The 26948-nt window shown below is 40.0% G+C and overlaps 1 protein-coding gene across 12 annotated transcripts in view; it reads left to right on the forward strand.

Annotated features, from left to right (window-relative positions):
• The first annotated feature begins 716 nt into the window (after window positions 1-716).
• The window catches only part of igfn1.4 (immunoglobulin like and fibronectin type III domain containing 1, tandem duplicate 4), a 34424-nt gene continuing 8192 nt past the window's right edge, over window positions 717-26948 (forward strand). For 2 of the 12 annotated variants that reach the window (XM_031830331.1, XM_031830536.1), the window contains exons 1-16: window positions 717-845; window positions 5959-6052; window positions 8134-8166; window positions 9846-9968; window positions 13203-13342; window positions 13512-13611; window positions 13818-13902; window positions 14005-14191; window positions 14395-14508; window positions 14812-14980; window positions 15666-15938; window positions 16040-16276; window positions 16587-16646; window positions 22190-22249; window positions 24412-24471; window positions 25845-25892. In XM_031830331.1, the coding sequence (XP_031686191.1) occupies window positions 6004-6052; window positions 8134-8166; window positions 9846-9968; window positions 13203-13342; window positions 13512-13611; window positions 13818-13902; window positions 14005-14191; window positions 14395-14508; window positions 14812-14980; window positions 15666-15938; window positions 16040-16276; window positions 16587-16646; window positions 22190-22249; window positions 24412-24471; window positions 25845-25892 (1738 nt within the window). In that variant the 5' untranslated portion in view covers window positions 717-845; window positions 5959-6003. The remainder of the gene's footprint in view (window positions 846-5958; window positions 6053-8133; window positions 8167-9845; window positions 9969-13202; window positions 13343-13511; window positions 13612-13817; window positions 13903-14004; window positions 14192-14394; window positions 14509-14811; window positions 14981-15665; window positions 15939-16039; window positions 16277-16586; window positions 16647-22189; window positions 22250-24411; window positions 24472-25844; window positions 25893-26948) is intronic. The other 10 variants (XM_031830421.1, XM_031830469.1, XM_031830597.1 and 7 more) reach the window with 10 other exon arrangements.

Below are 26948 nucleotides of genomic sequence, written 5' to 3' on the forward strand. Positions count from 1 at the left end.
AAGAGCTGACTCACAACTTGTTAAAGGCACAATTGCTAAGATCCACTTCTCGCACTGCATTGCCAAATCAAAGAAGAGGAGCATGCATAGCGTATAACATTTTATCCAAACCAGATTTATTAGTACATCATCAAGTCAAACGCTGTGTTTCGGTCTGTCACAGAGACCATTCCTTTCACTCTAAGACATGATACAAAATTATTCATTTTAAGAAACATAAGCATGATCTCTTTGCAGACAAAAGTAGCCCCAACTGTTTCCTTACCAACCTTTTTATCAATACTCCCATGTTTGCATTGGCACCATCCATAACGTCAACCAAGACAGATCAGCTAAGAGACGAGAAAATACACTCTCTAGTTTCAGTCTGATGCATCATTTCCTGAAGGAACTACACTTTACGGGAACATTACACAACAAGCATCTGCAAACAGTACATTTATTATAATAATAATAAGAATAATAAATGCCATTTTGCAGATGCTTTTATTCAAAGCGACTTCCAGTCATACATCTTACATACAGGTGGTCCCGGAATTCAAACCCACTATCCTGGTGTTGCAAGAGCCATGCTCTAACAACTGAGCTACAGAGGACCACAAGTTAGCCGTCAAAAGTAATTAAGCTGGGATGAATATCCCCTCCCCTCGCAGTGGTTGCCATTTCAGCCAAAAACAAATAGGCAATCCCTTGCTTGGCAGGCACTCTGAGAACGAGGAGGCTTGTTGCAGAATCACTGGCATTCCTAAAAGGATTTATTAGCTTGTAGACCTGTGAGGCTGCACTCGAATATCAGACTGGGAAGAAGCACGGCTGGAGAGGATCACAACTAAGCGTGCTGAGAGGTAAGTCCATCGTCCATCTCATCCTTAGCAGCAAGGATTAAACGGAGGTGTTAATTGTGGCGACTTTGGCCATAGTCCTTATCACAACAGCTCCCTGTGCTGTGGCTGAAAAGGGACTTAAGTCATTTTCTGCACTTCAATAGGACCTGTAATGTATTATGGCATTTCAAAGAAGTTGTCCTACTCTGAAAGTCTGCTCATTCATATTGCATTCTATTTTATATTACTTAAAGAGCCCTGTAGAATAAAACGTGCAAGTATTACGTTAATGTATATATTTTTTTGTGTGATTGCTGTTGAATATAAAAATCTCAGACAGTATAAGATTTTTAAAAAATATATATTTCATAGCTTCCTAAGTTGTATAAATGCTCACGAAGAGAAAAATGTTAATGAATGTTAATTTAAATGACATTAAAGTTAATAATTAATTCATAGTAATGAATTGCACTGCAGCGTAAATTGTCATGTCATGAGATTTTGCAGTCACAAGGAGAGGAGTCACACTAAATTTATTTTAAGAGTATGATCATACCTCTAGTTTACATAGTTGACCGCGTTATATAGTTAGTGGATATTCCAATGCTTAAGAATACTAATACGAGAGCATACAAGGTAATTACCATCCAAAACAGGATAAATTGATCCATTTAGCTATTTGAGTGAGCAGTATTTCTTGCTGCTATTGGCAAACATTTGTTTGTCATTTGGTAAAACATGATTAACTTTACATCCCTCTACCCCCTGACCCAATCATGCTGAATGTCTGCCCTCAAGGCTTATGCATCCTTTATAACATATGTCGTCATAGACTGGTGTTGGGAAAAATGCAACATTGGTGCTTGCTGTTGTCCTGGGATATACAAAATGGGTTGCTATTTTATTTGAAATGCACAAGGTCCTCTACTCCGACAACGAATCCACAGATAAAAGGGTAAAACAAGTTTGTTTCCAGTAATCTCTCCTCCTTCAGGCTTCTTTTACTATGTTGGACTTCACATCGCTGTTGGCAACCAACTTTAAGGTGCATTACCACCACCAACTGGACTGGAGTCTGGACCTCAGTTAATCACCCATGTGGGTATTTGCTCCTAAAAAATAGGGAAGAGATGGGAGAGATTGGATTTGCAGATCGTCAAGCGTTACAGATAGAACTAAAGTTATATTTTAGCGCGTGGCTACGCAAACGCTCATGAGCAGTGTGGTGCAATAATTTAATAAAGTATGTATACATTTATTTTTGCAACACTTGCACATGCGACGCGTGCAGTGTGGTCAGCTTGTTAGATGTAAAATTTCACGACTAAGACCTCCTCAGCAAATATTTTACTATTACAGATTTCTTGATTTATCTTTCTTTTTTTGGTTTTCCTAGCCGAGTTCTGCTAGGAGCAAGCTGAATCTAGTATGTGGGAGCTTTTAATCCAAACAGTGCAATATATATATATATATGTATGTATGCATAATTATTTTTTTATTATTTTTTATTATTATATTTTTATAATTATATTTTAAAAATACATTTTCAAGTGGAAAAATGATTTCAGTGTAAACTTAAATGACTTAAATCCAGATATAAAGCATATAGAAAAGATCATGGACCTAAATCGTTTTGAGGAACATTTGAGAACTAGCAATAAGTCAAATAAAAGCTATACAGCCAGGGAGAAATAAAAATTCCATGAACAATGAATTTAGCACGATTGGTTTTGTTGTTATGTTTGAGCTAAATAACACATAATTACCCATGGCAAAATACTTAGAATTGCAGGAAATTCATTTTAAAAGTGGAACATTTTCTCTCAGTTCCATGGCAAAATATGAAGAATTGGAGGAAAATAGCTTTAAAACCTGAACAAATGTATCTCAACTACATAGAGAAATGTTTAGATCTGCAGTAAATTGGCTTAAAAATGCTACATTTTCTCTCATGATGGGGCCCTCTGAAATATGCCCTAAAATTCAGCCGCGCTGACGGCCCGACCATGCCCATTGTCACGTCTCCCTGCCACCTCCACCTCCTAAGCCCCTTTTTGATCCAGAACCCCAGAAGTTTTGCCCTTTCCAGGCTTTCTGAACCTGACCATGACCCACCTTAAGTTATTTCAATAATGACTAGGTCATTAAACACTGCACTCCGGGCATTAAGAACAGTATTCCAGCCCTGGTCACATAAGCAGGTGGCTGCGTTAACATTAAGGTGCACTGTGAGCCACATGGTCCCATAAAAACCGACCCTTGCTGTGGCATGGAGGCTGGCACAAGTGTCCTGTCAGTCACAGGCCAAGTGGCTCATTTTCAACTGCCTGAGCGCCAAGAGAGGGGAAGCTTTGAAAAACTGCTAATTCACACTATGCACCATCAATGTTCCCAAGATTAACACTTCATTTAGAAGACACCAACCAACTGGTAATGGGATTACTGTTTTTGTCAACTCTGTTAAGTGGTGTTGGGACCCATGTGTGGTTATTTTAGTAGTCAGAATGACGGGAGGGAAATATGGGGTAAACCAAATCCTAAAACTACATAATGGACAGTATTGTGACATAATCATGATATTGCTTTACTTTTAATGATGGCCTTGGAATTTAACTGAATTAAACATCTAAAATTGTTTTTATTTTAATTATGAATTTCCAGAGAGAAATGACTGAATATTCTATTTTGAGCAGGTTTTAGTTGGACTTACTCATCACACAGGTCAAATGTGATTTATGGCATTTATGGCACCTTTGTGATAGGATGATCATAGTTTTACGTGGCATGTGATGTATCATATGTCAATGTACTGTAACATGCTCTTCTTTGAAAGGCCTCGACTAGGAAACCCTAGAATATCATACTATCATCATTTCAATATGTATAACAAGCCGTGTTGAATTTCCTCAGATATTAAATCAAAATCTTCTTTATAGACTCCATGTGACAGACCCACCATACGGCCAAGTTTCACATTACCTACATTGTTATGCAGTAAAAGTAGCACTAATAGTTTGAAATCCCAAACCATTTTCAATATTCAAATAAACATGAAAATAAACCACAAGTTGACTGGACAACAAACTAACAATTAGGCCTGCGTGATGAAAATGTTGTTTCTTGTTTCAATCTATCCACCAATTCAACTTTGACTTGTATCCTCTTCCATGGTTGTTATAACCTATCCTAACTACAGTAGCCTACTGGTTACATACTAACACACTTGCTACATTTAAACATTTCAAAGCCTTCTATTTATGACAGTTCCAGCATGGTCCGTGCACATCCTTTTTTCCAACCCAAGATTTAGTTGAGACCTCAACAAGTGCAGGGACACCTCAAACCATGTCAACATCACATTCCTTGAGCAAACATATTGCCCCTCAATCTAGAGGCTGCCAGCCAAAGGAGGAATAAGATTCTATCATCGGGGAACACTTAGGATGTGAGGGAAAAACTGTTAGATAGAGTTTCCTACAGAAAGCCACCTGGTCTGGTACCACCAGGAGCAGGCGATCCCAACCTTTTCTCTCCAGTACCCCTTTTTTCTCATTTGAAAAACGTCACGCAATACAACACTATATTAATGCAACACTATATTAATGCAACATCAGCTCTATTTTTGGGGGGGGGTGGAAACCTATAAGAGGGAAGCTTTCTTAGAGCAGGGTTTGAGGGCTCTGTTTTGCATAAATACTGTATAACTTCAATTAAACGCAGCCTCAAATAGCCGCCTGTCCCGTTTAATCGCCGGGGATCGATACACATTTCAGGAAGTAAATGCTTGTTTCAAATAAACACAGGGTCTAAATGAATTGTTTATCGGCACACACTCTCCATGGTGCTGAAGTGTGAAACCCGGGGTGTATGATAGGCAGCTTAGTCTTTCTTTTATTATTCATTTTACACTGTTAATATTGGTCACAATAAACAGTGTAGTAGTCTTTTCAAAAATGTATTGTGCAAAAGCTGTGTGCATTAAGGAAATAGACGCACGGCTCAAATAGAAGCCTGTTTCTAATAAGCGCTGGTTGTGATTACCGATTGAAGCAAATAAATGCCAGGGCTATTAATTGAAGTTTTACTGTAAAACCACTTTATGTGAACCCCTTTATATCCATTACACATCAGAGCCATCAGAGCCTCCAGTCTATCTATTTCGGTATAGCAATACATTCAGCTGTCTTAGAGTAGCAAACCATCTGGGTAATAAAAGTGTCCAGGAGGGTGCTCTTAGTGACATCTACTGCACATTTAACCAATGACATTTTGTATATACTCAATGTAGGAAAATAACTCTCAATATGAGGAAATCAGACCATTTCTAAAATGGACAATCCTATACAGTAACAGTACAGTCTGTCTTTAGAGGTATTAGACTGGGTACACAAGCATTACACATTGTAGATGGTCCATTTGGAAAACTATTCGCACAATGAATTCTCTATGGTTCTCCTGCAGTACGTCTTTAAAAGTCCAACACCGGGTACACACACATTATACATTACCCATCAATTTTGAGTCACTGCACTCAATTAATACTTTGCTTCAGTGTTTCCCAATGCTGGTCCTCCAGTACCCCCAACAGTATACATTTCTATTGTAACCCTGGACAAGCACACCTGATTCAACTTGTCAACTAATCATCAAGCCCTCAAAGAGTTGAATGAGGTGTGGTGGTCCAGGGCTACAATGAAACTGTGTACTGTTGAGGGTTGGGAAGACCAGGGTTGGAAAGCAATGCCTTGGTTGATCAGCAGAAAAGGAAGACTTTTAGCAAGCAGTAAAGATATACGGCAGCCTGACAAACTATCCCAGATGGTCATGTTTCATGTCCTCACCCCACGTGCAACTTAAAAAAACCTTAGATGTTAAATCAATGTCAATGGCAAGTCACGACCTGTAAACCAATGCTCAATCAGAGGAGGCAAAATAAAAGAGAAATGTAGAGAGAATAAAACAAAATACCATTCTTAATGGTCTCCCACAGGATCATGGGACAGAAATAACATGGAAATCAAGAGAGAGGGATCATATGTACTGTACTCATTAACTCTCTTAGGTCTTGTGACACCATATTGCTTCCAAATGTTCAATCCAATAATAGAATAATCTGTTTCTCTATCTATTAAAGCTGAAGACATTCTGCTGAGTCTACCCAGCAACCAAAACTTCCAAGATGTGGAAAAAGAAGGCAAAGGTCGCGGACCAGACGGCCACTGGCCAAGGTATGTAGATAATGTTATCCTCCCACATTCTCTGCAGGTGAAGGTCAAGAATACCAGATTAATGGATGCCAGAAAACACTGTCAACAACATCTTCAATCAAGAGTATATAGTCTCTGTTGCTTTACTTGTAGACATTAGCTTAATAATAACATCATCATATAACCACCATCATCCTCCTCATCTTACTACATTTGTGTACTACTACCAGTACATTCTTTCAGTTCCCTGTCTGCAGTAGAAAGTTAATCTGATTCCAAAGGGGATGAAGTAGACTACCCACAACAGAATGACAGCGTCAAAGGAATTTTGAAGACAACGAAATGACAACAAGACTACTGAACACAGCTCAATGCACCATGCAGCGCAGTAACTTTCATCCATTGAAGAAAAACATCAGCCCGAAAAGCCTAAATCACATCACATAGCTCCTGTTGGCCATTAAGCCTCTGAGCGACAACAGTGAATTATATTATAGTACAAGACTACAATTGGTTGTCAACTGTGGGACGACATAATCAGGGGAACACATCAATGCAAGGGAACAACACGATTATCTGACACCCTAAAAACGGAAATATAGAGCAGAAGCCCTTTCGGGAAAACTAGAAACCCTTCACACAAATCTGACATCAGAGAAGACATAACAATGTCCTGAATGTATAGAATGGGGCCTGAACTGTAGAGAGGAATCTCCAAATGAATTACATTGACGGGCACAAATCAATATCAACATCAAGCAAGAGAGATGGCATCCAATACCTAGAACGTGCATTTATAATGTAGCCCATGTTAATGTGCTCTTTAACGGACCTTCATTCCTCTATTGTTCATTGTCATTAACTGTATTCCATTTGGACGCAGTCTTTTTAGTGTTGTATTTCCTTTTTTCCCTCTTTCGTTGTTATGTGTATTGCAAAGATACAATGCAGTTCGAATGTCTTAATTTCCTAATACTGAGTGTCAGTTCAGTCCATTTTCTATTTTAACAACACCCTACTGATATCTGGATCTATGTGCTCTATGTATCTATGTGCTTCACATTCGCATGTCCAGTCTCAGACGAGTTTGACGAAGGTAGGCAGGGGGAAATAGCGCTTCTGTTCCCCCTCACTGTCGAGGCATGGAGGACGAAAATGCAATGGGTTTGTTATGTACGACAATGTACAGTTTTACGTACGGGGATATGTTCTACTGCATATCTGATCTGATCTAAGCTGTCACTTACACAATGTGTAAGCATGGATCCTCGAGGAGAAGAAATGAACAGTTAAATATGATTAAAAAAAATTTAACAAGGTATATTCTAACATCTAATATGTTAGAATATACATACTGTGTTAAGCATGGTCGTGGTTATTTGGACCGAGATCAATAAAAGCACAAGCCAGTTTTAAAGAGAATGAAATGAAAGATTGCAGATATGACAGTTGCATTGCAGAATGCATCAATGCAAGAACAAAAAGCAACAATTACCTGACACAGTATAACAGACATTATGGAGAAAGACTATGAAACCCTTCAGTGAAGGGAGATAATGTAGAGGACATAACACCGCCTGGTCTATGATACATTCTCACATAGAGGACATAACACCGCCTGGTCTATGATACATTCTCACATAGAGGACATAACACCGCCTGGGCTATGATACATTCTCACATAGAGGATATAACACCGCCTGGTCTATGATACATTCTCAGTAGTAGAAAACATGTATGGAACATGGTCCAATACATGGGAGATACATCTTCAAATCAGTTACAGTTATGGGTAAAAGACATCACCAACATCAACACAACAAACATCACAAGATGCCCATGATGATCAACATATGTATGTTGGGAAGTCATCTGTGTTCAACATCAAACGGATGACTGAAACATGTAATGCAGTTGATTGCGGTCTTCGGACGTTTGTTTTGCATTTCCTTTTTTTGTGTGTGTATATTGTAAAGTGTGTCACAATATCTATGTCTTTTCTAATACTCAAGTCTTAAGCCTCAGTCCAGTCCATTTGGCATTTTTAACAGTACCCTGCTCACATGTGTCCTGTATGTGCTTTCCCAACTTTACATGAGCAGGTCCTGTCTCAGACGTTTTCGAAAAAGAAGGAGGTAGGCAAGGGGAACTCTAAAGGCTTGTTCCCCTCACTGTTACTTCTGAGGCATGAAGAATTCACCTAATGTGCAACGGGTTTGTTCTGTTCGATGGCGTACGGTTTTACGTACGTGGATATGCTTTATCGCATATCTGTTGTCACAAATGTATGTACAAGCATGGATGCTCGAGGAGAAGAAATGATCCAAAAATGATTCAATACACTATAACATTAAACATTCTAATAGGTATCTAATATATGTGCGGTTTGATGACGTATGGTTTTACGTACGTGGATGTGTTCTAAGATCATCAAAACATGATTCAATTACTGATAATGTGGAATATTTTAATATGTACAGTACCAGTCAAAAGTTTGGACTCACCTACTCATTCAAGGGTTTTTCTTTATTTGTACTATTTTCTACTTTGTAAAATAATATTGAGGACATCAAAACTTTGAAATAACACAAATGGAATCATGTAGTAGGCAAAAAAGTGTTATACAAATCAAAATATATTTGAGATTCTTCAAAGTAGCCACCCTTTGCCTTGATGACAGCTTTGCATTCTCTCAACCAGCAGTCTTGAAGGAGTTCCCACATATGCTGAGCACTTGTTGTCTGCTTTCCCTTCACTCTTTCCAAACCATCTCAATAGCATTGAGGTTAGGTAATTGTGGAGGCCAAGTCATCTGATGCAGCACTCAATCACTCTCCTTATTGTTCAAATAGCCCTTACACAGCCTGTAGGTGTGTTGGGTTGGACAGATTTCCACCGGTCTAATGTCCATTGCTCATTTATCTTCTTATTATTGGTGTCCTTTAGTGGTGGTTTATTTGCAGCAATTCAACCATGAAGGCCTGATTCACATAGTCTCCTCTGAACAGCTGATGATGAGATGTGTCTGTTACTTGAAGTCTGTGAAGCAGTTATATGGGCTGCACTCTGAGTTGCAGTTAATGCTAATGTTTGTCTTTGCTTATTTGAGCTGTTCTGCCATAATATGGACTTGGTCTTTTTACAAATAGGGCTATCTTCTGTATACCACCCCTACCATGTCACAACAAAAGGTATTGGCTGAAACACATTAAGAAGGAAAGAAATTCCCCAAATTACCTTTTAACAAGGCACACCTGTTAATTGAAATGCATTCCAGGTGACTACCTCATGAAGCTGGTTGAGAGAATGCCAAGAGTGTGCAAAACTGTCATCAAGGCAAAGGATGGCTACTTTGAAGAATCTCAAATATAAAATATATTTAGATGTTTTTTTTTTTTTTAAGTGTTTACTACATGATTCCATGTGTTATTTCATAGTTTTGATGTCTTCACTGTTATTCTACAATGTATAAAGTAGTAAACATGAAGAAAACCCTTGACTGAGTAGGTTTGTCCAAACTTTTGACTGGTACTGTATGTTAGAATGTTCATATTGTTTTATAAAGCATGGTTGTTCGGTTGAATATTATTTGGCTATACATTCATAAAACCACACAAAGGATGTAAAGGCAGTGGGATTAATGATCGATCATGTGAAATGAGCATATGATTGTAATGATGATAATGGTCTTGTCAAAGGAGAATTACTTCTCAATTAACTCACCTGGTTAAATAGAGATTGCATAAATAAACTAATCAATATAAATGTTGATTACTGTTAAGTTGCTAATAAATCAATAATTTCCTGTTACCAGTTGGGATCAAGAAGAGATCAAAAGTCCCTGGAGTTATGATCACGCAGTATGTGGAGGAAATACCAGATGGGAAAAGCCACCCTGACTTCACACGCAAGCCCATCGCGTTGACCATTCAGGAGGGTAAGCATGAAAGTCCGTTCATCCTTATTTCCACCACCATGTGGTTCAAACACCACATCAGCCATCTTTCTCTATCACCACCTGCAGTGCAGGAATAATATTGAATCAATCCCTACTCTAACCCCACGACGATAAATGGTAGAGGGTGTGCCCGTGAAGTTCGTAGCTTTTTAGGCAAAGGTTGGCACCAATCGTTATTTTAGTTTCTCATTTTTTTTGTTAACATTAATGTAGATTCAAATTATAATGTGTAATGACGGAATTATGGGCCGTTGTGTTCAAATTGTAAAATTGTATTTGTCACATGCGCCTAATACAACAGGTAGACCTTATAGTGAAATGCTTAGCTACAAGCCCTTATTAACCAACAATACAGTTCAATAAATGAGGTTAAGAAAATATTTCCAAATAAAACATTTAAAAATGTACACAATAAAATAACAATAATGAGGTTATATACAGAGGGTACCAGTATCGAGTCAATGTGTGGGGGAACAGGTTAGTCGAGGGAATTTTTACATGTAGGTAAGGGTAATGTGACTATGCATAAATAATAAACAGGGAGTAGCAGCAGTGTAAATAGTCTGCGTGGCCATTTGATTAATTGTTCAGCAGTCTTATGGTTTGGGGGTAGAAGCTGTTAAAGAGCCTTTTGGTCCTAGTATCACTTGCCATGCTGTCTATGATGTACAGGGCCATACGCACTACCCTCTGTAGAGCCTTACGGTCGGATGTGTCATGCCCTGACCTTAGAGAGCTTTTGATTTTCTATGTTGGTTAGGGCGGGGTGTGACTAGTGTGGGTCATCTAGGTAATTATATTTCTATGTTGGCCTGGTATGATTCCCAATCAGAGGCAGCTGTTTATCGTTGTCTCTGATTGGGGATCATATTTAGGCAGCCATTTCCCCTTTGTGTTTTGTGAGATCTTGACTTTGTATAGTTGCCTGTGAGAACTATAGCGGCTTCACGTTTCATTTTGTACATTTATTGTTTTCTTTAAGTTTCACTTCATAATAAAGAGGATGGAACCATACCACGCTGCATCTTGGTCCACTCATTATGACGATCGTGACAGAAGATCCCACCAAAAACGGACCAAGCAGCGTGCCCAGGAGGAAAGCAAGGAGTGGAGGACATCCTGGACGTGGGATGAGATTATGGCTGGAGACAGAAGCCTGCCATGGAAGCAAGCGGAGGCAGCGAGGGAAGGACGACGACGAAGCCAAGGTTCGCGGCCACGATGCAAACCCAAAACATTTTTTCTGGGGGGGGCGGCACACGGAGTGGTCGGCGACACTGAGGGGTGAGTCAGAGACCGAGTAGGAATATTGTGACAGATTGCGCGAGGAGTGGGCGGCGAAAGTTGAGGGGAGTGAACCAGACGCGTGTGACCGGTCAGGCATCATGTTTTGCGGTGATACGCACTGTGTCTCCAGTGCGCATTCACAGCCCGGTGCGTTCCATGCCAGCTCCTTGCACTTGTCGTGCTAAAGTGTGTATCTGTCCAGGACGGATTGTGCCGGCTCAGTGCGGCTGGTCTCCAGTGCGCCTCCTCGGTCCAGGATATCCTGCGCCGGCTCTACGCGCTGTATCCCCAGTGCGCCTTCACAGCCTAGTGCGTTCTGTGCCAGCTTCCCAAACTTGCCGTGCGAAAGTGGTCATTTGTCCAGGACGCGTTGTAACAGCTCTACACTCCAGACCTCCAGTGCGCCTCCACAGTCCTGTACGTCCTGTGCCTCCCCGCACTCGCCCTGAGGTGCATGTCACCAGCCCGGTGCCACCTGTACCGGCCCCACGCATCAGGCCTCCAGTGCGCCTCCTCAGTCCAGTACATCCTGTGCCTGCTCCTCGTGCTCGTCCTGAGGTACCACCAGTGCCGGCTTCCGGCGACAGTTCCCGGTCCAGAGCCTCCAACGATGGTTCCCGGTCCAGAGCCTCTGGTAACGGTCTCCGGTCCAGAGAGGTCCAGAGCCTCCGGCGACGGTCTGCAGTCCAGAGCCTCCGGTGGGGGTTCTCAGTCCAGAGCCTCCTGCGAGGCATATTTAGGCAGCCATTCCCCCTTTGTGTTTTGTGGGATCTTGACTTTGTATAGTTGCCTGTGAGAACTATAGCAACTCATGTTTAATTTTGCATTTATTGTTTTCTTTGAGTTTCGCTTCATAATAAAGAGGATGGAACCATACCATGCTGCATCTTGCTCCACTCATTATGACGATTTTGACAGGATGACGAGCAGTGCCATACAAGGTGGTGATGCTCTCGAAGGTGCAGCTGTAGAACTTTTTGATCCATGCCAAATATTTTCAGGCTCCTGAGGGGGAAAAGGTGTTGTCGTGCCCTCTTCACAACTGTCTTGCTGTGTTTGGCCCTTAATAGTCTGTTGGTGATGTCGACACTAAGGAACTTGAAACTCTCGAACCGCTCCACTACAGCCCCGTTGATGTTAATGGGCTCTGACCTCCTCCTTAAAGACAGTCTCGTCATTGTCGGTGATCAGGCTTACCACTGTTGTGTCGTCAGTAATCTTAATGATGGTGTTGGAGTCGTGTTTGGCTGTGCAGTCATTGGTGAACAGGGAGTACAGGAGATGACTAAGCACGCACCTATGAGGGGCCCCAGTGTTGACAATCAGCCTTTCAGATGTGTTGTTGCCTACCCTTACCACCTGGAGGCGGACCGTCAGGAAGTCCAGGATCAAGTTAGTGATGAGCTTTGTGGGCACTAATGTGTTGAACGCTGAGCTGTAGTCAATGAGTGGTATTCTCACAGAGGTGTTCCTTTTGTCCAGGTGGGAAAGGGCAGTGTGGAGTGCAAATGAGATTGCGTCATCTGTGGATCTGTTTGGGCGGTATGCGAATTGGAGTGGGTCTAGGTTTTCCGGGATGATGGTATTGGTGAGCCATGACCAGCATTTCAAAGCACTTCATGGCTAACAATGTGAGTGCCACGGGGCGGTAATAATTTCGTCAGGTTACCTTCACTTTCTTGGGCATAGGTACTATGGTGGTCTGCTTGAAACATGTAGGTATTACAGACTCAGTCATGGAGAGGTTGAAAAGAAGATACGTCCTGGTAATCCGTCTTTCCCTGTGGCTTTGTGAATGTTGACCTGTTTAAAAATTGAATAATTTTTGAATAATAATTGAATAATTCAAATGAATGAACTTGAATAAACTACGTTGCCTCTGTACTAAATTGCTTCCTATTTGCACTTAACTTTCTTGTTCATCAGGTAAATTCGCCTTCTTCAAAGCCCTGGTTATTGGAGATCCAGAACCAACCGTGACATGGGGCAGAAATAATGGAGATGTGTCAGATACATCAAAATATGTGACAAAATATGACACTGCTACACGTGAGCACTTATTTGAGGCAAGTAAGAACAATAACCACATTATATGGATGCACAATAATGTGAAAATACATTGTAAAAACATTTATGAAATATGAAATCAATCACTCATTTTGTTCAAATAATGATTGGATGCAGGCTGGAGCTCTTTAATGGACTTACCAAGAACTGTGTTTGTTTTTTGAACAGATGGCCAATGTAAAACCAGAACAAGCAGACACCTACAAATGCTTTGCAGCTAATGAGTTTGGAAGAGCAGTGGTCACAGTGGTCCTCAATGTTATTGAAGGTAAGAGGCCAGATGAAAATGTTTTCTGTGGAAAGAGGGGTAGTGTTAATTTGAGGTTAGCACTTTTTTCACATTATTTCTAACCAAAATTCAAATAAGAATAAATGTATTGATTAAACAAAGTCCGGACATAATTATGCCAATGTATGTACTTGTTCAAGTCTTTACAATAGACTAGCTCAAAATATAATCTTTCTATTTTTTAGTTGGGTTCAAGAAAGCACAAGCCGACTCACAGGTGCAACCAGAGGCGGCTGTTGCAGATTTTAAATCTGTACTGAAGAGAAAAAGGTATTGCCATGGTTTAACAGTAACAACTGTGTATGCTTTATTTAAACTTTTATTAACTGTAAACATAAGCATTGACAATATTTTTTGTTGTTATCATAATAGTAAAATCCGTCCCAAAATGGAAAAGAAAGAAGATGGAGAAATAGATCCGAAGTTTTGGGAACTCTTGATAAGTGCTGACAAGAAAGACTATGAGAGCCTCATGTTGGAGTTTGGAGTCACTGACTTCCGCTTTATGCTGAAGACACTGAATGAGATGAAGAAGGAAAGAGAGGAAGAGCAAGCACAGGTTTGCCTGTTATAATGCCATTGTTATTCACAGTAAACCTATCAATATCACAAGCTTATATTCCTGAGATCATAGAGTTCAGGGGGCTGAGTAAATCTCGATACTAAAGTAGTGGTCATTTTTTCATTTGTATACACATTTCATCCATACAATGTCGTTTCTCAGTATAATTCATTCTTTTTTTCATGTTTACTTTTATTCAGTTTATTGAAAACCTAGCTAACCTGAAACCTATTGAAGTTGGACCCGATGGCTGTGCAACCTTTACACTAGACATGGATCTCATTGAACAAAGCAGCAGGATATTCCTCTACAAGGTTAGACTCATCGACAGTGGAAGAAGGTTGTACATACAGATGTAGGATCTTAATTTCATTTTTAGTCAATCTATCTACATAACTTGTGTGAATCTATCACAATGTAAGTTGCTACCATAGTTCATTTTCTGTTGGTGAATGAAAGCTACCAATGACTTAGTATGCAACTTGACGTTCTGTCGTTCATGTGAACTGACTTAAAGTTGCAGTAAAATCCACAGTAAAAGACTTGGCAAAGACAGCACAGTTCTGTTGCTGATGACAGTTGTTCATTCCACTGTGTTTTCCCAATTCTCCCCACAGGATGGGGTGATGATTCCATACAGCAAGGAGTTGGGAGATACAATCAAACACAGCCTAAAGATAGTGGGCCGGAAGTATCAGTTCAGCATAAGGGATCTGTTTCCTGATGACGCTGGGCTCTACCAGGTGGATGTTGAGGACGTAAATGTATTCTCCACCGATTTTAAGAGTAAGTTCAGCAATACACTCTTAGATAAAAGGGTTATTTGGCTGTCCCCATAGGAGAACTCTTTTTTTTGTAGAAACCTCTGTAGAAAGGGTTCTATATCAAACCCAAAAGGGTTCTACCTGGAACCAAAAAGGGTTCTTCAACGGGTTGTCCTATTACGACAGCCGAATGACCCTATACGTTTCTAGATACAGTGGCGATTTTAGCGTGTAAAGCTTGGGGCAAACCAAAAAACTAAATTTGGGATACATGCCAGCAAATACACTACACAACGCAACACTAAACAATACTATAATTGCACTATAACGGTGACTATAACGGTCCCTCCTCCCCCCAAAAAAGCACAATAGCGAAAAACGTGTAGCTCAAAACAGGTGCCCTGAATGACGGGTTGCTACTGTCTAGATAGCACCTTTTTTTCTAAGAGTGTATCCATCCACACACCTTACGTCAATGTTCCGAGAATTGTGTAGAGCAATAACAATGGATGATTATTTTGCAAGCATCATATGTTCAATAATTTAATAATTGTATACAGACATTGTCTAAATGAGAATGGGTTTAAGTGTATCTAAAATATTATTGAAATCTATACAAATACACAGGAAGGAAGAATGTCTGCATGTTTAGTTATTAATAAACTGGGTACCAGATTGCTCGCTTATCAATGACGTGTCTTTTTCAGTTCCCATGGTGGACTTCCTGGTCAAGATTCAGGAGTGTAAGGCCATGGAGAGAGAGGATGCTGTGTTTGAGTGTGTCCTGTCACAGCCCTTCGGCAAGATCATGTGGGTTGGCAAGAACTTACCATTGGAGGCAGGGGATAAATATGATATTGAAGTTTCAGAAGACAAGCTCATCCACAGACTAATCATTAAAGATGTTGCTATGGTGGATAAAGGCATCTATGCCGCTGTGGCAGGAATCAAATCTTGCAATGCCTTTCTTGTTGTTGAAGGTAAGATGATGTACTGCACCAGTACCATTTCACTGACATTCCACTTCATGTTGCCTCCATGTTTGACCCACTCAATCTCTCCGGTCATGTCTTTGGTCCAGCCGACAAGGGTGAACTCGGCAAAAAGAAACAACGTAAAACGACAAGGGCAGGAGGAGCTGGAGTTGACCTGACGGCAATTGCCCAAGAGCAGGCAGTTAAAAACACAGCAGACAGAGAGGTGCTGATGGAGAAGGTGAAAGCAATCAAGAACGAGAGAGCGGCTAATGCCACTACAGCACCTGATACTTCAGCTGAAGCTAAAGCTAAAGTTAAGGGGGTAGAGGCTTCCCAAACAGGTAAGGACACTGATTGCAAGTATGACAGAGATCCATCTGAATCTTATTCCAGGTCATATTGTAGAACAAAATCTTAAAATGTTCTTTTCAGTATTTGCTATTATCCATGTATAATACATGGACATGCACGCTAGAGTACTTGGTGTTGTCTGAACTCTATCCTGATCATTACTATTATCTCATTCCAGGTCATGTTGTAGTTCATTGCTATTTAACCTGAAGTATCTACAGCATAAATGGATTGGAATATATCATTTAAAATGTGTTTCTGACAGTCATTGACTTGTTGTGATGTTGGTTAAAACTGTAGGAGCTACAAAACAGGGACCGGCAGTAAAAGGGTCTGACCATAAATCCGTGGATAATGAGGGTAAGATATTATGAGGGATGTGTTTACCTCCGCATGGATACCATGTTAAATATGGAAGCCATTTGAGACATAATGGCTTTGACAGTCTGTGTGTTTTATTCATGATTGAGGATCTTGTTTGTCCACTCTAAAGATACATGGTCTCTAACTTCACAGCACTTCAAAACAATTGACACCTTATAGCGGTTTGTAGACTAGACCAGTGTCTCTCAACCTCCAACCTCCGGTCCATGGACTGGCATGTTGCTGACCGGTTCCTATGATGTTTCACTGTGAATGATTCCATCAGCTCTAAAGTGCTAGTTAGAAAAAAAGTGGTATTTTAAGGAGGAAGGACCACAGCTTACTGGGTTGAGAGGTTGAGAAACACTGCACTTGATTTTGGGTTTACCTTCATGATCAGCCAACAATGTCCCATTGTTGAGGTCACGTCAATGTATTTGGTTTGTTGTATTACACCTTGATTCATAGTGTAATTCATTCAGTGTGGTTGCTTGACTTTATAGTTTTGTTCTATTTGTTTACTAGTCTGTTTCTGCTGCTTAGTTCTCATCCTTTATGCCGTTATTGTGACTCCTAATCATCACAAGCATATCCAGGGATTGTAATGCAATGTGTAACACTCACATTAGATTGCAGAATGAACACAGACATTGTGCTTTCTAAAATGTGATTTTTACTATGTGTTTTGTATCATATTGAATCATCTATGTCAGGGAAGGGCAACTTTGATGTGTGTGGGGGCTACAAAAAGCGGAACTCATCACGAGGGGCCGCTGTGGCTCGTGGGTCTGCATACCCACCCACACACCTTGTGAGCTAAATGTTTTAGCGGCCCCTCGTGACAGCGAAGAGAAAGAAATCAGTTCTAAAGTTAATTTCCTGCAATTCTGAACATGTTGCCATATAGAGAGAAGTCAAATGTTTATTTTTTTATATTTATTTTATTTTTTATTTCACCTTTATTTAACCAGGTAGACTAGTTGAGAACACCTTTATTTAACCAGGTAGACTAGTTGAGAACACCTTTATTTAACCAGGTAGGCTAGTTGAGAACACCTTTATTTAACCAGGTAGGCTAGTTGAGAACACCTTTATTTAACCAGGTAGACTAGTTGAGAACACCTTTATTTAACCAGGTAGGCTAGTTGAGAACACCTTTATTTAACCAGGTAGGCTAGTTGAGAACACCTTTATTTAACCAGGTAGACTAGTTGAGAACACCTTTATTTAACCAGGTAGACTAGTTGAGAACACCTTTATTTAACCAGGTAGACTAGTTGAGAACACCTTTATTTAACCAGGTAGGCTAGTTGAGAACACCTTTATTTAACCAGGTAGACTAGTTGAGAACACCTTTATTTAACCAGGTAGACTAGTTGAGAACACCTTTATTTAACCAGGTAGGCTAGTTGAGAACACCTTTATTTAACCAGGTAGACTAGTTGAGAACACCTTTATTTAACCAGGTAGACTAGTTGAGAACACCTTTATTTAACCAGGTAGACTAGTTGAGAACACCTTTATTTAACCAGGTAGGCTAGTTGAGAACACCTTTATTTAACCAGGTAGGCTAGTTGAGAACACCTTTATTTAACCAGGTAGACTAGTTGAGAACACCTTTATTTAACCAGGTAGGCTAGTTGAGAACACCTTTATTTAACCAGGTAGGCTAGTTGAGAACACCTTTATTTAACCAGGTAGACTAGTTGAGAACACCTTTATTTAACCAGGTAGACTAGTTGAGAACACCTTTATTTAACCAGGTAGACTAGTTGAGAACACCTTTATTTAACCAGGTAGGCTAGTTGAGAACACCTTTATTTAACCAGGTAGACTAGTTGAGAACACCTTTATTTAACCAGGTAGACTAGTTGAGAACACCTTTATTTAACCAGGTAGGCTAGTTGAGAACACCTTTATTTAACCAGGTAGACTAGTTGAGAACACCTTTATTTAACCAGGTAGACTAGTTGAGAACACCTTTATTTAACCAGGTAGACTAGTTGAGAACACCTTTATTTAACCAGGTAGGCTAGTTGAGAACACCTTTATTTAACCAGGTAGGCTAGTTGAGAACACCTTTATTTAACCAGGTAGACTAGTTGAGAACACCTTTATTTAACCAGGTAGGCTAGTTGAGAACACCTTTATTTAACCAGGTAGGCTAGTTGAGAACACCTTTATTTAACCAGGTAGGCTAGTTGAGAACACCTTTATTTAACCAGGTAGGCTAGTTGAGAACACCTTTATTTAACCAGGTAGACTAGTTGAGAACACCTTTATTTAACCAGGTAGGCTAGTTGAGAACACCTTTATTTAACCAGGTAGGCTAGTTGAGAACACCTTTATTTAACCAGGTAGGCTAGTTGAGAACACCTTTATTTAACCAGGTAGGCTAGTTGAGAACACCTTTATTTAACCAGGTAGGCTAGTTGAGAACACCTTTATTTAACCAGGTAGACTAGTTGAGAACACCTTTATTTAACCATGTAGACTAGTTGAGAACACCTTTATTTAACCAGGTAGACTAGTTGAGAACACCTTTATTTAACCAGGTAGACTAGTTGAGAACACCTTTATTTAACCAGGTAGACTAGTTGAGAACACCTTTATTTAACCAGGTAGACTAGTTGAGAACACCTTTCTTTAACCAGGTAGACTAGTTGAGAACACCTTTATTTAACCAGGTAGGCTAGTTGAGAACACCTTTATTTAACCAGGTAGACTAGTTGAGAACACCTTTATTTAACCAGGTAGACTAGTTGAGAACACCTTTATTTAACCAGGTAGACTAGTTGAGAACACCTTTATTTAACCAGGTAGACTAGTTGAGAACACCTTTATTTAACCAGGTAGACTAGTTGAGAACACCTTTATTTAACCAGGTAGGCTAGTTGAGAACACCTTTATTTAACCAGGTAGACTAGTTGAGAACACCTTTATTTAACCAGGTAGACTAGTTGAGAACAAGTTCTCATTTGCAACTGCGACCTGGCCAAGATAAAGCATAGCAGTGTGAGCAGACAACAAAGAGTTACACATGGAGTAAACAATTAACAAGTCAATAACACAGTAGAAACCAAAGGGGGAGTCTATATACAATGTGTGCAAAAGGCATGAGGAGGTAGGCAAATAATTACAATTTTGCAGATTAACACTGGAGTGATGAATGATCAGATGGTCATGTACAGGTAGAGATATTGGTGTGCAAAAGACCAGAAAAGTAAATAAATAAAAACAGTATGGGGATGAGGTAGGTGAAAAAGGGTGGGCTATTTACCAATAGACTATGTACAGCTGCAGCGCTCGGTTAGCTGCTCAGGTAGCTGATGTTTGAAGTTGGTGAGGGAGATAAAAGTCTCCAACTTCAGCGATTTTTGCAATTCGTTCCAGTCACAGGCAGCAGAGTACTGGAACAAAAGGTGGCCAAATGAGGTGTTGGCTTTAGGGATGATCAGTGAGATACACCTGCTGGAGCGCGTGCTACGGATGGGTGTTGCCATCGTGACCAGTGAGCTGAGATAAGGCGGAGCTTTACCTAGCATGGACTTGTAGATGACCTGGAGCCAGTGGGTCTGGCGACGAATATGTAGCGAGGGCCAGCCGACTAGAGCATACAAGTCGCAGTGGTGGGTGGTATAAGGTGCTTTAGTGACGAAACGGATGGCACTGTGATAGACTGCATCCAGTTTGCTGAGTAGAGTGTTGGAAGCCATTTTGTAGATGACATCGCCGAAGTCGAGGATCGGTAGGATAGTCAGTTTTACTAGGGTAAGCTTGGCGGCGTGAGTGAAGGAGGCTTTGTTGCGGAATAGAAAGCCGACTCTTGATTTGATTTTCGATTGGAGATGTTTGATATGAGTCTGGAAGGAGAGTTTGCAGTCTAGCCAGACACCTAGGTACTTATAGACGTCCACATATTCTAGGTCGGAACCATCCAGGGTGGTGATGCTAGTCGGGCATGCGGGTGCAGGCAGCGACCGGTTGAAAAGCATGCATTTGGTTTTACTAGCGTTTAAGAGCAGTTGGAGGCCACGGAAGGAGTGTTGTATGGCATTGAAGCTTGTTTGGAGGTTAGATAGCACAGTGTCCAAAGACGGGCCGAAGGTATATAGAATGGTGTCGTCTGCGTAGAGGTGGATCAGGGAATCGCCCGCAGCAAGAGCAACATCATTGATATACACAGAGAAAAGAGTCGGCCCGAGAATTGAACCCTGTGGCACCCCCATAGAGACTCCCAGAGGACCAGACAGCATATGACAACTGACGATCAATGGGCCCCACCCTGTTCGGTAATTCGACCGTGCATGCTGCAAGTTCAGATAGTTGGCCCCTAAACTAATTGACCAATCTAAAATTGTTTCGCTGAGATGGGCAAATTGAGTGACTGCTGATGCACAACCAAATTTTCGAAATTCAACTTGTGTAATTATATTATTCTGACTCTCAACAGTAAGTTGAGACCACGACTGAGTTCCCCTAAAAATATATATTTTTGTATTTATTATTATTGGTCTGTGGAAATACAAAAAGGGGGCCATGCGCCCCCGCGGGCCGACAGTTGCCCATCCCTGATCTGTGTATTTTACGCTTCTACTTTTAGTGTCATGCTTTTGTCAGTAGGCTCTGCTGTCGCCCTCATGAAAACATTTAATGTTGTTTACACAAAATACTGTTTTTCTGACACTTTATTCACATCATCTTAAGTGCAATTGACGACACGTCATTGGTCAATTTTAATGCACACATCAATAACATTTTGTCGAATCTAAATGTTATTCTAGTGGGTAATCATTGTTGATTTTAGTTAGTTAATATTATACATTTTTCCTGTTGAAGGTAAGTATGTGCAACAATACTATAAATGAAACAATTAGAATCCATGCATTGGAGCAAAAGCTGAAGCTAAGGTGTAAGAGGCTTTCCAAACAGCTAAGGACACTGATCGCTAGTATAACAGATGACAAGAATAACCATTCCAGCTGACTGAATAAAGTCAGCTGGAGAAGGCTTTTTGACGTCCTTCAGACGACTGTTATGATAAGATCTAAATCAATAGCAATAGTTTTTTTTTTTTGTGTTGGCCATCTTGATTTGTTAAAGTTGGATTATTGCTGGGCCACAGCACCCAAAGTTGAGCATATCAGATTTTTTATTCAAAGTGAATTTCAATGTAAAAGTTCTCACCATGACTGAAGCATAACTGTCTTAGAGATTATTATTATTATTAATATTATTGTGATACTTGGCTCATAGGTTGATGCTTTAAATGTGCAATAGGTAAGTTGTCTCTACAACAAAATCTTAAATGATCTTTTCAGGATTTGCTATTATCCATGTACAATACATGGACATGCACGCTAGAGTAGTCGATTCTGTCTGAACTCTATCCTGATCATTACTATTTTCTCCTTCCAGGTCATGTTGTAGTTCATTGCTATTTAACCTGAAGTATCTACAGCATAAATGGATTGGAATATATAATTTAAAATGTGTTTCTGACAGTCATTGACTTGTTGTGATGTTGGTTAAAACTGTAGGAGCTACAAAACAGGGACCGGCAGTAAAAGGGTCTGACCATAAATCTGTGGATAATGAGGGTAAGATATTATGAGGGATGTGTTTACCTCCGCATGGATACCATGTTAAATATGGAAGCCATTTGAGACATAATGGCTTTGACAGTCTGTGTGTTTTATTCATGATTGAGGATCTTGTTTGTCGACTCCATAGATACATAGTCTCTAAACTTCACAGCACATCAAAACAACTGATACCTTATAGCGGTTTGTAGACTAGACCAGTGTCTCTCAACCTCCAACCTCCGGTCCATGGACTGGCATGTTGCTGACCGGTTCCTAGGATGTTTCACTGTGAATGATTCCATCAGCTCTAAAGTGCTAGTTTGAAAAAAAGTGGTATTTTAAGGAGGAAGGACCACAGCTTACTGGGTTGAGAGGTTGAGAAACACTGCACTTGATTTTGGGTTTACCTTCATGATCAGCCAACAATGTCTCATTGTTGAGGTCACGTCAATGTATTTGGTTTGTTGTATTACACCTTGATTCATAGTGTAATTCATTCAGTGTGGTTGCTTGACTTTATAGTTTTGTTCTATGTGTTTACTAGTCTGTTTCTGCTGCTTAGTTCTCATCCTTCATGCCGTTATTGTGACTCCTAATCATCACAAGCATATCCAGGGATTGTAATGCAATGTGAAACACTCACATTACATTGCAGAATGAACACAGACACTGTGCTTTCTAAAATGTGCTTTTTATTACGTGTTTTGTATCATATTGCATCATCTATGTCAGGGAAGGGCAACTTTGTTGTGTGTGGGGGCTACAAAAAATGGAACTCATCATTAAGGGCCGCAGTGGCTCGTGGGTCTGCGTACCACCCCCTACCCACCTCTCTTCCCCCACACAGGTTGAGAGCAAAACGTTTTAGCTGCCCCTCGTGACAGCGAAGAGAAAAAAAACTGTTTTGAAGTAAATGTTCTGCAATTCTGAACATGTTGTCATAAGGAGGAATCAAATGTTTGCATTTATTTATATGATAACTGATTATCAATGGGCCCCACCCTGTTTGGTAATTTGACCGTGCTTGCTACAATGTTAGATAGGTGGCCGCTAAACTCATTTACCAATCTAAAAAAAAAATGCTGACATGGGCAAATTGAGTGACTGCTGATGCACAACCAAATTTTCGAAATTCAACTTGTGTATTCTATTATTCTGACTCTCAACAGTAAGTTGAGACCACGACTGAGTTCCATTAAAAATATATATTTTTGTATTTATTATTATTGGTCTGTGGAAATACAAAAAGGGGGCCATGCGCCCCCGCGGGCCGACAGTTGCCCATCCCTGATCTGTGTATTTTACGCTTCTACTTTTAGTGTCATGCTTTTGTCAGTAGGCTCTGCTGTCGCCCTCATGAAAACATTTAATGTTGTTTACACAAAATACTGTTTTTCTGACACTTTATTCACAACATCTTAAGTGCAATGGATGACACATCATTGGTAAATTTGAATGTTCTCATCTATAACAGTTTGTCAAATTTAAATGTTATTCTACTTGGTTATCTTTGCAGATTCTAGTTAGTTAATGTTATTATTTTTTCCTGTTGAAGGTAAGTATGTGCAACAATACTATAAATGAAACAATTAGAATCAATGCACTGGAGCAAAAGCTGAAGCTAAGGTGTAAGAGGCTTCCCAAACAGCTAAGGACACTGATCGCTAGTATAACAGATGACAAGAATAACCATTCCAGCTGACTGAATAAAGTCAGCTGGAGAAGGCTTTTTGACGTCCTTCAGACGACTGTTATGATAAGATCTAAATCAATAGTAATCTGTTTTTTTGAGTGTTGGCCATCTTGATTTGTTAAAGTTGGATTACTGATGGGCGACAGCACCCATAGTTGAGCATATCAGATTTTTTTTCAAAGTGAATTTCAACATAAACGTTTGCTCACCATGACTGAAGCATAACTGTCATAGATATTATTATTATTATGAATATTATTGTGATACTTGGCTCATAGGTTGATGCTTTAAATGTGCAATAGGTAACTTGTCTCTACAACGCAATCTTTAATTGTCTTTTCAGTATTTGTTATTATCCAAGGTCATGTTGTAGTTCATTGATATTTACCCTGAAGTATCATATAGCATATTTGGCATGGAATATATAATTTAAAATGCATTTCTGACAGTCATTGACTAGTTGTGATGGTGGTTAAAACTGTAGGAGCTACAAAACAGGGACCAGCAGTAAAAGGGTCTGACCATAAATCTGTGGATAATGAGGGTAAGATATTATGAGGGATGTGTTTACCTCCGCATGGATACCATGTTAAATATGGAAGCCATTTGAGACATAATGGCTTTGACAGTCTGTGTGTTTTATTCATGATTGAGGATCTTGTTTGTCCACTCTAAAGATACATGGTCTCTAAATTCACAGCACTTCAAAACAATTGATACCTTATAGCAGTTTGTAGACTAGACCAGTGGCTCTCAACCTCCAACCTCCGGTCCATGGACTGGCATGTTGCTGACCGGTTCCTAGGATGTTTCACTGTGAATGATTCCATCAGCTCTAAAGTGCTAGTTAGAAAAAAAGTGGTATTTTAAGGAGGAAGGACCACAGCTTACTGGGTTGAGAGGTTGAGAAACACTGCACTTGATTTTGGGTTTACCTTCATGAACAGCCAACAATGTCTCATTGTTGAGGTCACGTCAATGTATTTGGTTTGTTGTATTACACCTTGATTCATAGTGTAATTCATTCAGTGTGGTTGCTTGACTTTATAGTTTTGTTCTATGTGTTTACTAGTCTGTTTCTGCTGCTTAGTTCTCATCCTTTATGCCGTTATTGTGACTACTAATTATCACAAGCATATCCAGGGATTGTAATGCAATGTGTAACACTCACAGTACATTGCAGAATGAACACAGACACTGCTTTCTAAAATGTGCTTTCTATTTACCAGTCAAAACTAATTTAGCTGACATGGGCTAATTGAGTGGCTACTGACACACATCCACATTTCAAAAATGCAACTTGAGTATTCTATTATTCTAACTCAACAGTAGATTGAGGCCTTGACTGAGTTACACCCCCCCTCTAAAAAAATGTATATTTTTGGGGGTATTTATTCTTGTTGGTCCGTGGGCCTTCAAAAAGGAGCGCTATGCGCCCCCCAGGCTGACAGTTGCCCATCCCTAATCTATGTGTATTTTACACTTCTACTTTTAGTGTCATGCTTTTGACAGTAGGCCCTGCTGTCGCCCTCGTGAAAACATTTAAAGTTGTAAACACAAAATACTGTATTTTCTGACACTTTATTCATCCTAAGTGCAATTGACACATCATTGGTCAATTGTAATACACTCATCTACGGTATAACAGTTTGTAAAATCTAAGTGGTATTCTAGTGGGTATTCTTAGTTAATCGTACTTAGTTAATATTACTGAATTTACTGAACTCCTGATGAAGGTAAGTATGCAACAATAATATATACGAAACAATTGTAATCCTATTTGCATATGGGGAAGAATGCTGTATTGTTTTCATGTTAGCTAAGTTTTAGACACAAATGTTTTGCTGAGTAAATGAAAGGATTTAAACATATCAGTTATAAAAGGAATGCCTATTAACTAGTTATAACCACCGGTAGGGGATTTCGATGGATCTGGAGAAGGTGATGGAGGTAGTGGTAACAGTGGTAAGAGATACTGAGAATTGCATTGACCCAATAACCTTAAGAGTTGTATTAGTGCTCAATTCACCTATCAATTTTTGTGATGTACTGCTTCATTACTTAACAATGTAATTTTACCAAAATCTAGAAATGAATAGCATTAACTCCATTTTTAGCATTAACTCCACCAGTTGGTCAAAATGTAAAATAACATAATCCTACATTTGAGTTGTTTTAACCCCATTTTATCTGATAGCTCAACCTGAGTGTCTACATACAGTGCATTTGGAAAGTACTTCGACCCCTTGACTTTATCCACATGTTACCTTACAGCGTAATTCTAAAGTGGATTAAATCGTCCCCCCCCCCCCCCCCCCTCATCAATCTACACACAATAACCCATAATGACGAAGCAAAAAACGTTTTTTTTTACATTTTGGCAAATATATATAAAAAAAACTGAAATATCACATTTACATAAGTATTCAAACCTTATACTCAGTACTGTTGAAGCACCTTTGGCAGTTATTACAGCCTTGAGTCTTCTTGGGTATGACTCTACAAGCTTGGCACAACTGTATTTGGGAAGTTTCTCCCAATCTTCACTGCAGATCCTCTCAAGCTCTGTCAGGTTGGATGTGGAGCATCACTGCACAGCTATTTTCAGGCCTCTGCAGAGATTTTCCATTGGGTTAAAGTCCGGGCTTTGGCTGGAACACTCAAGGACATTCATGTGCCTTTTACTGAGGATTGGCTTCAATCTGCCCACTCTACCATAAAGGTGGAATGCAGTTGTCCTTCTGGAAGGTTCTCCCATCTCCACAGAGGAACTCTGGAGTGCTGTCAGAGTGACCATCGGATTCTTGGTCACCTCCCAGACCAAGGACCTTCTCCCCCGATTGCTCAGTTTGGCATGGTGGCCAGCTCCAGTCTTGGTGGTTTCAAACTTCTTCCATTTAAGAATGATGGAGGCCAATGTGTTCTTGGGGACCTTCAATGCTGCAGAAATGTGTTGGTACCCTTCCTCAGATCTGTGTCTAGACACAATCCTGTCTCGGAGCTCTAAGGACTATTCCTTCG

The sequence above is a fragment of the Oncorhynchus kisutch genome, linkage group LG1 (genome assembly GCF_002021735.2).
Source record: "Oncorhynchus kisutch isolate 150728-3 linkage group LG1, Okis_V2, whole genome shotgun sequence".
Classification (NCBI taxonomy): Eukaryota; Metazoa; Chordata; class Actinopteri; order Salmoniformes; family Salmonidae; genus Oncorhynchus; species Oncorhynchus kisutch.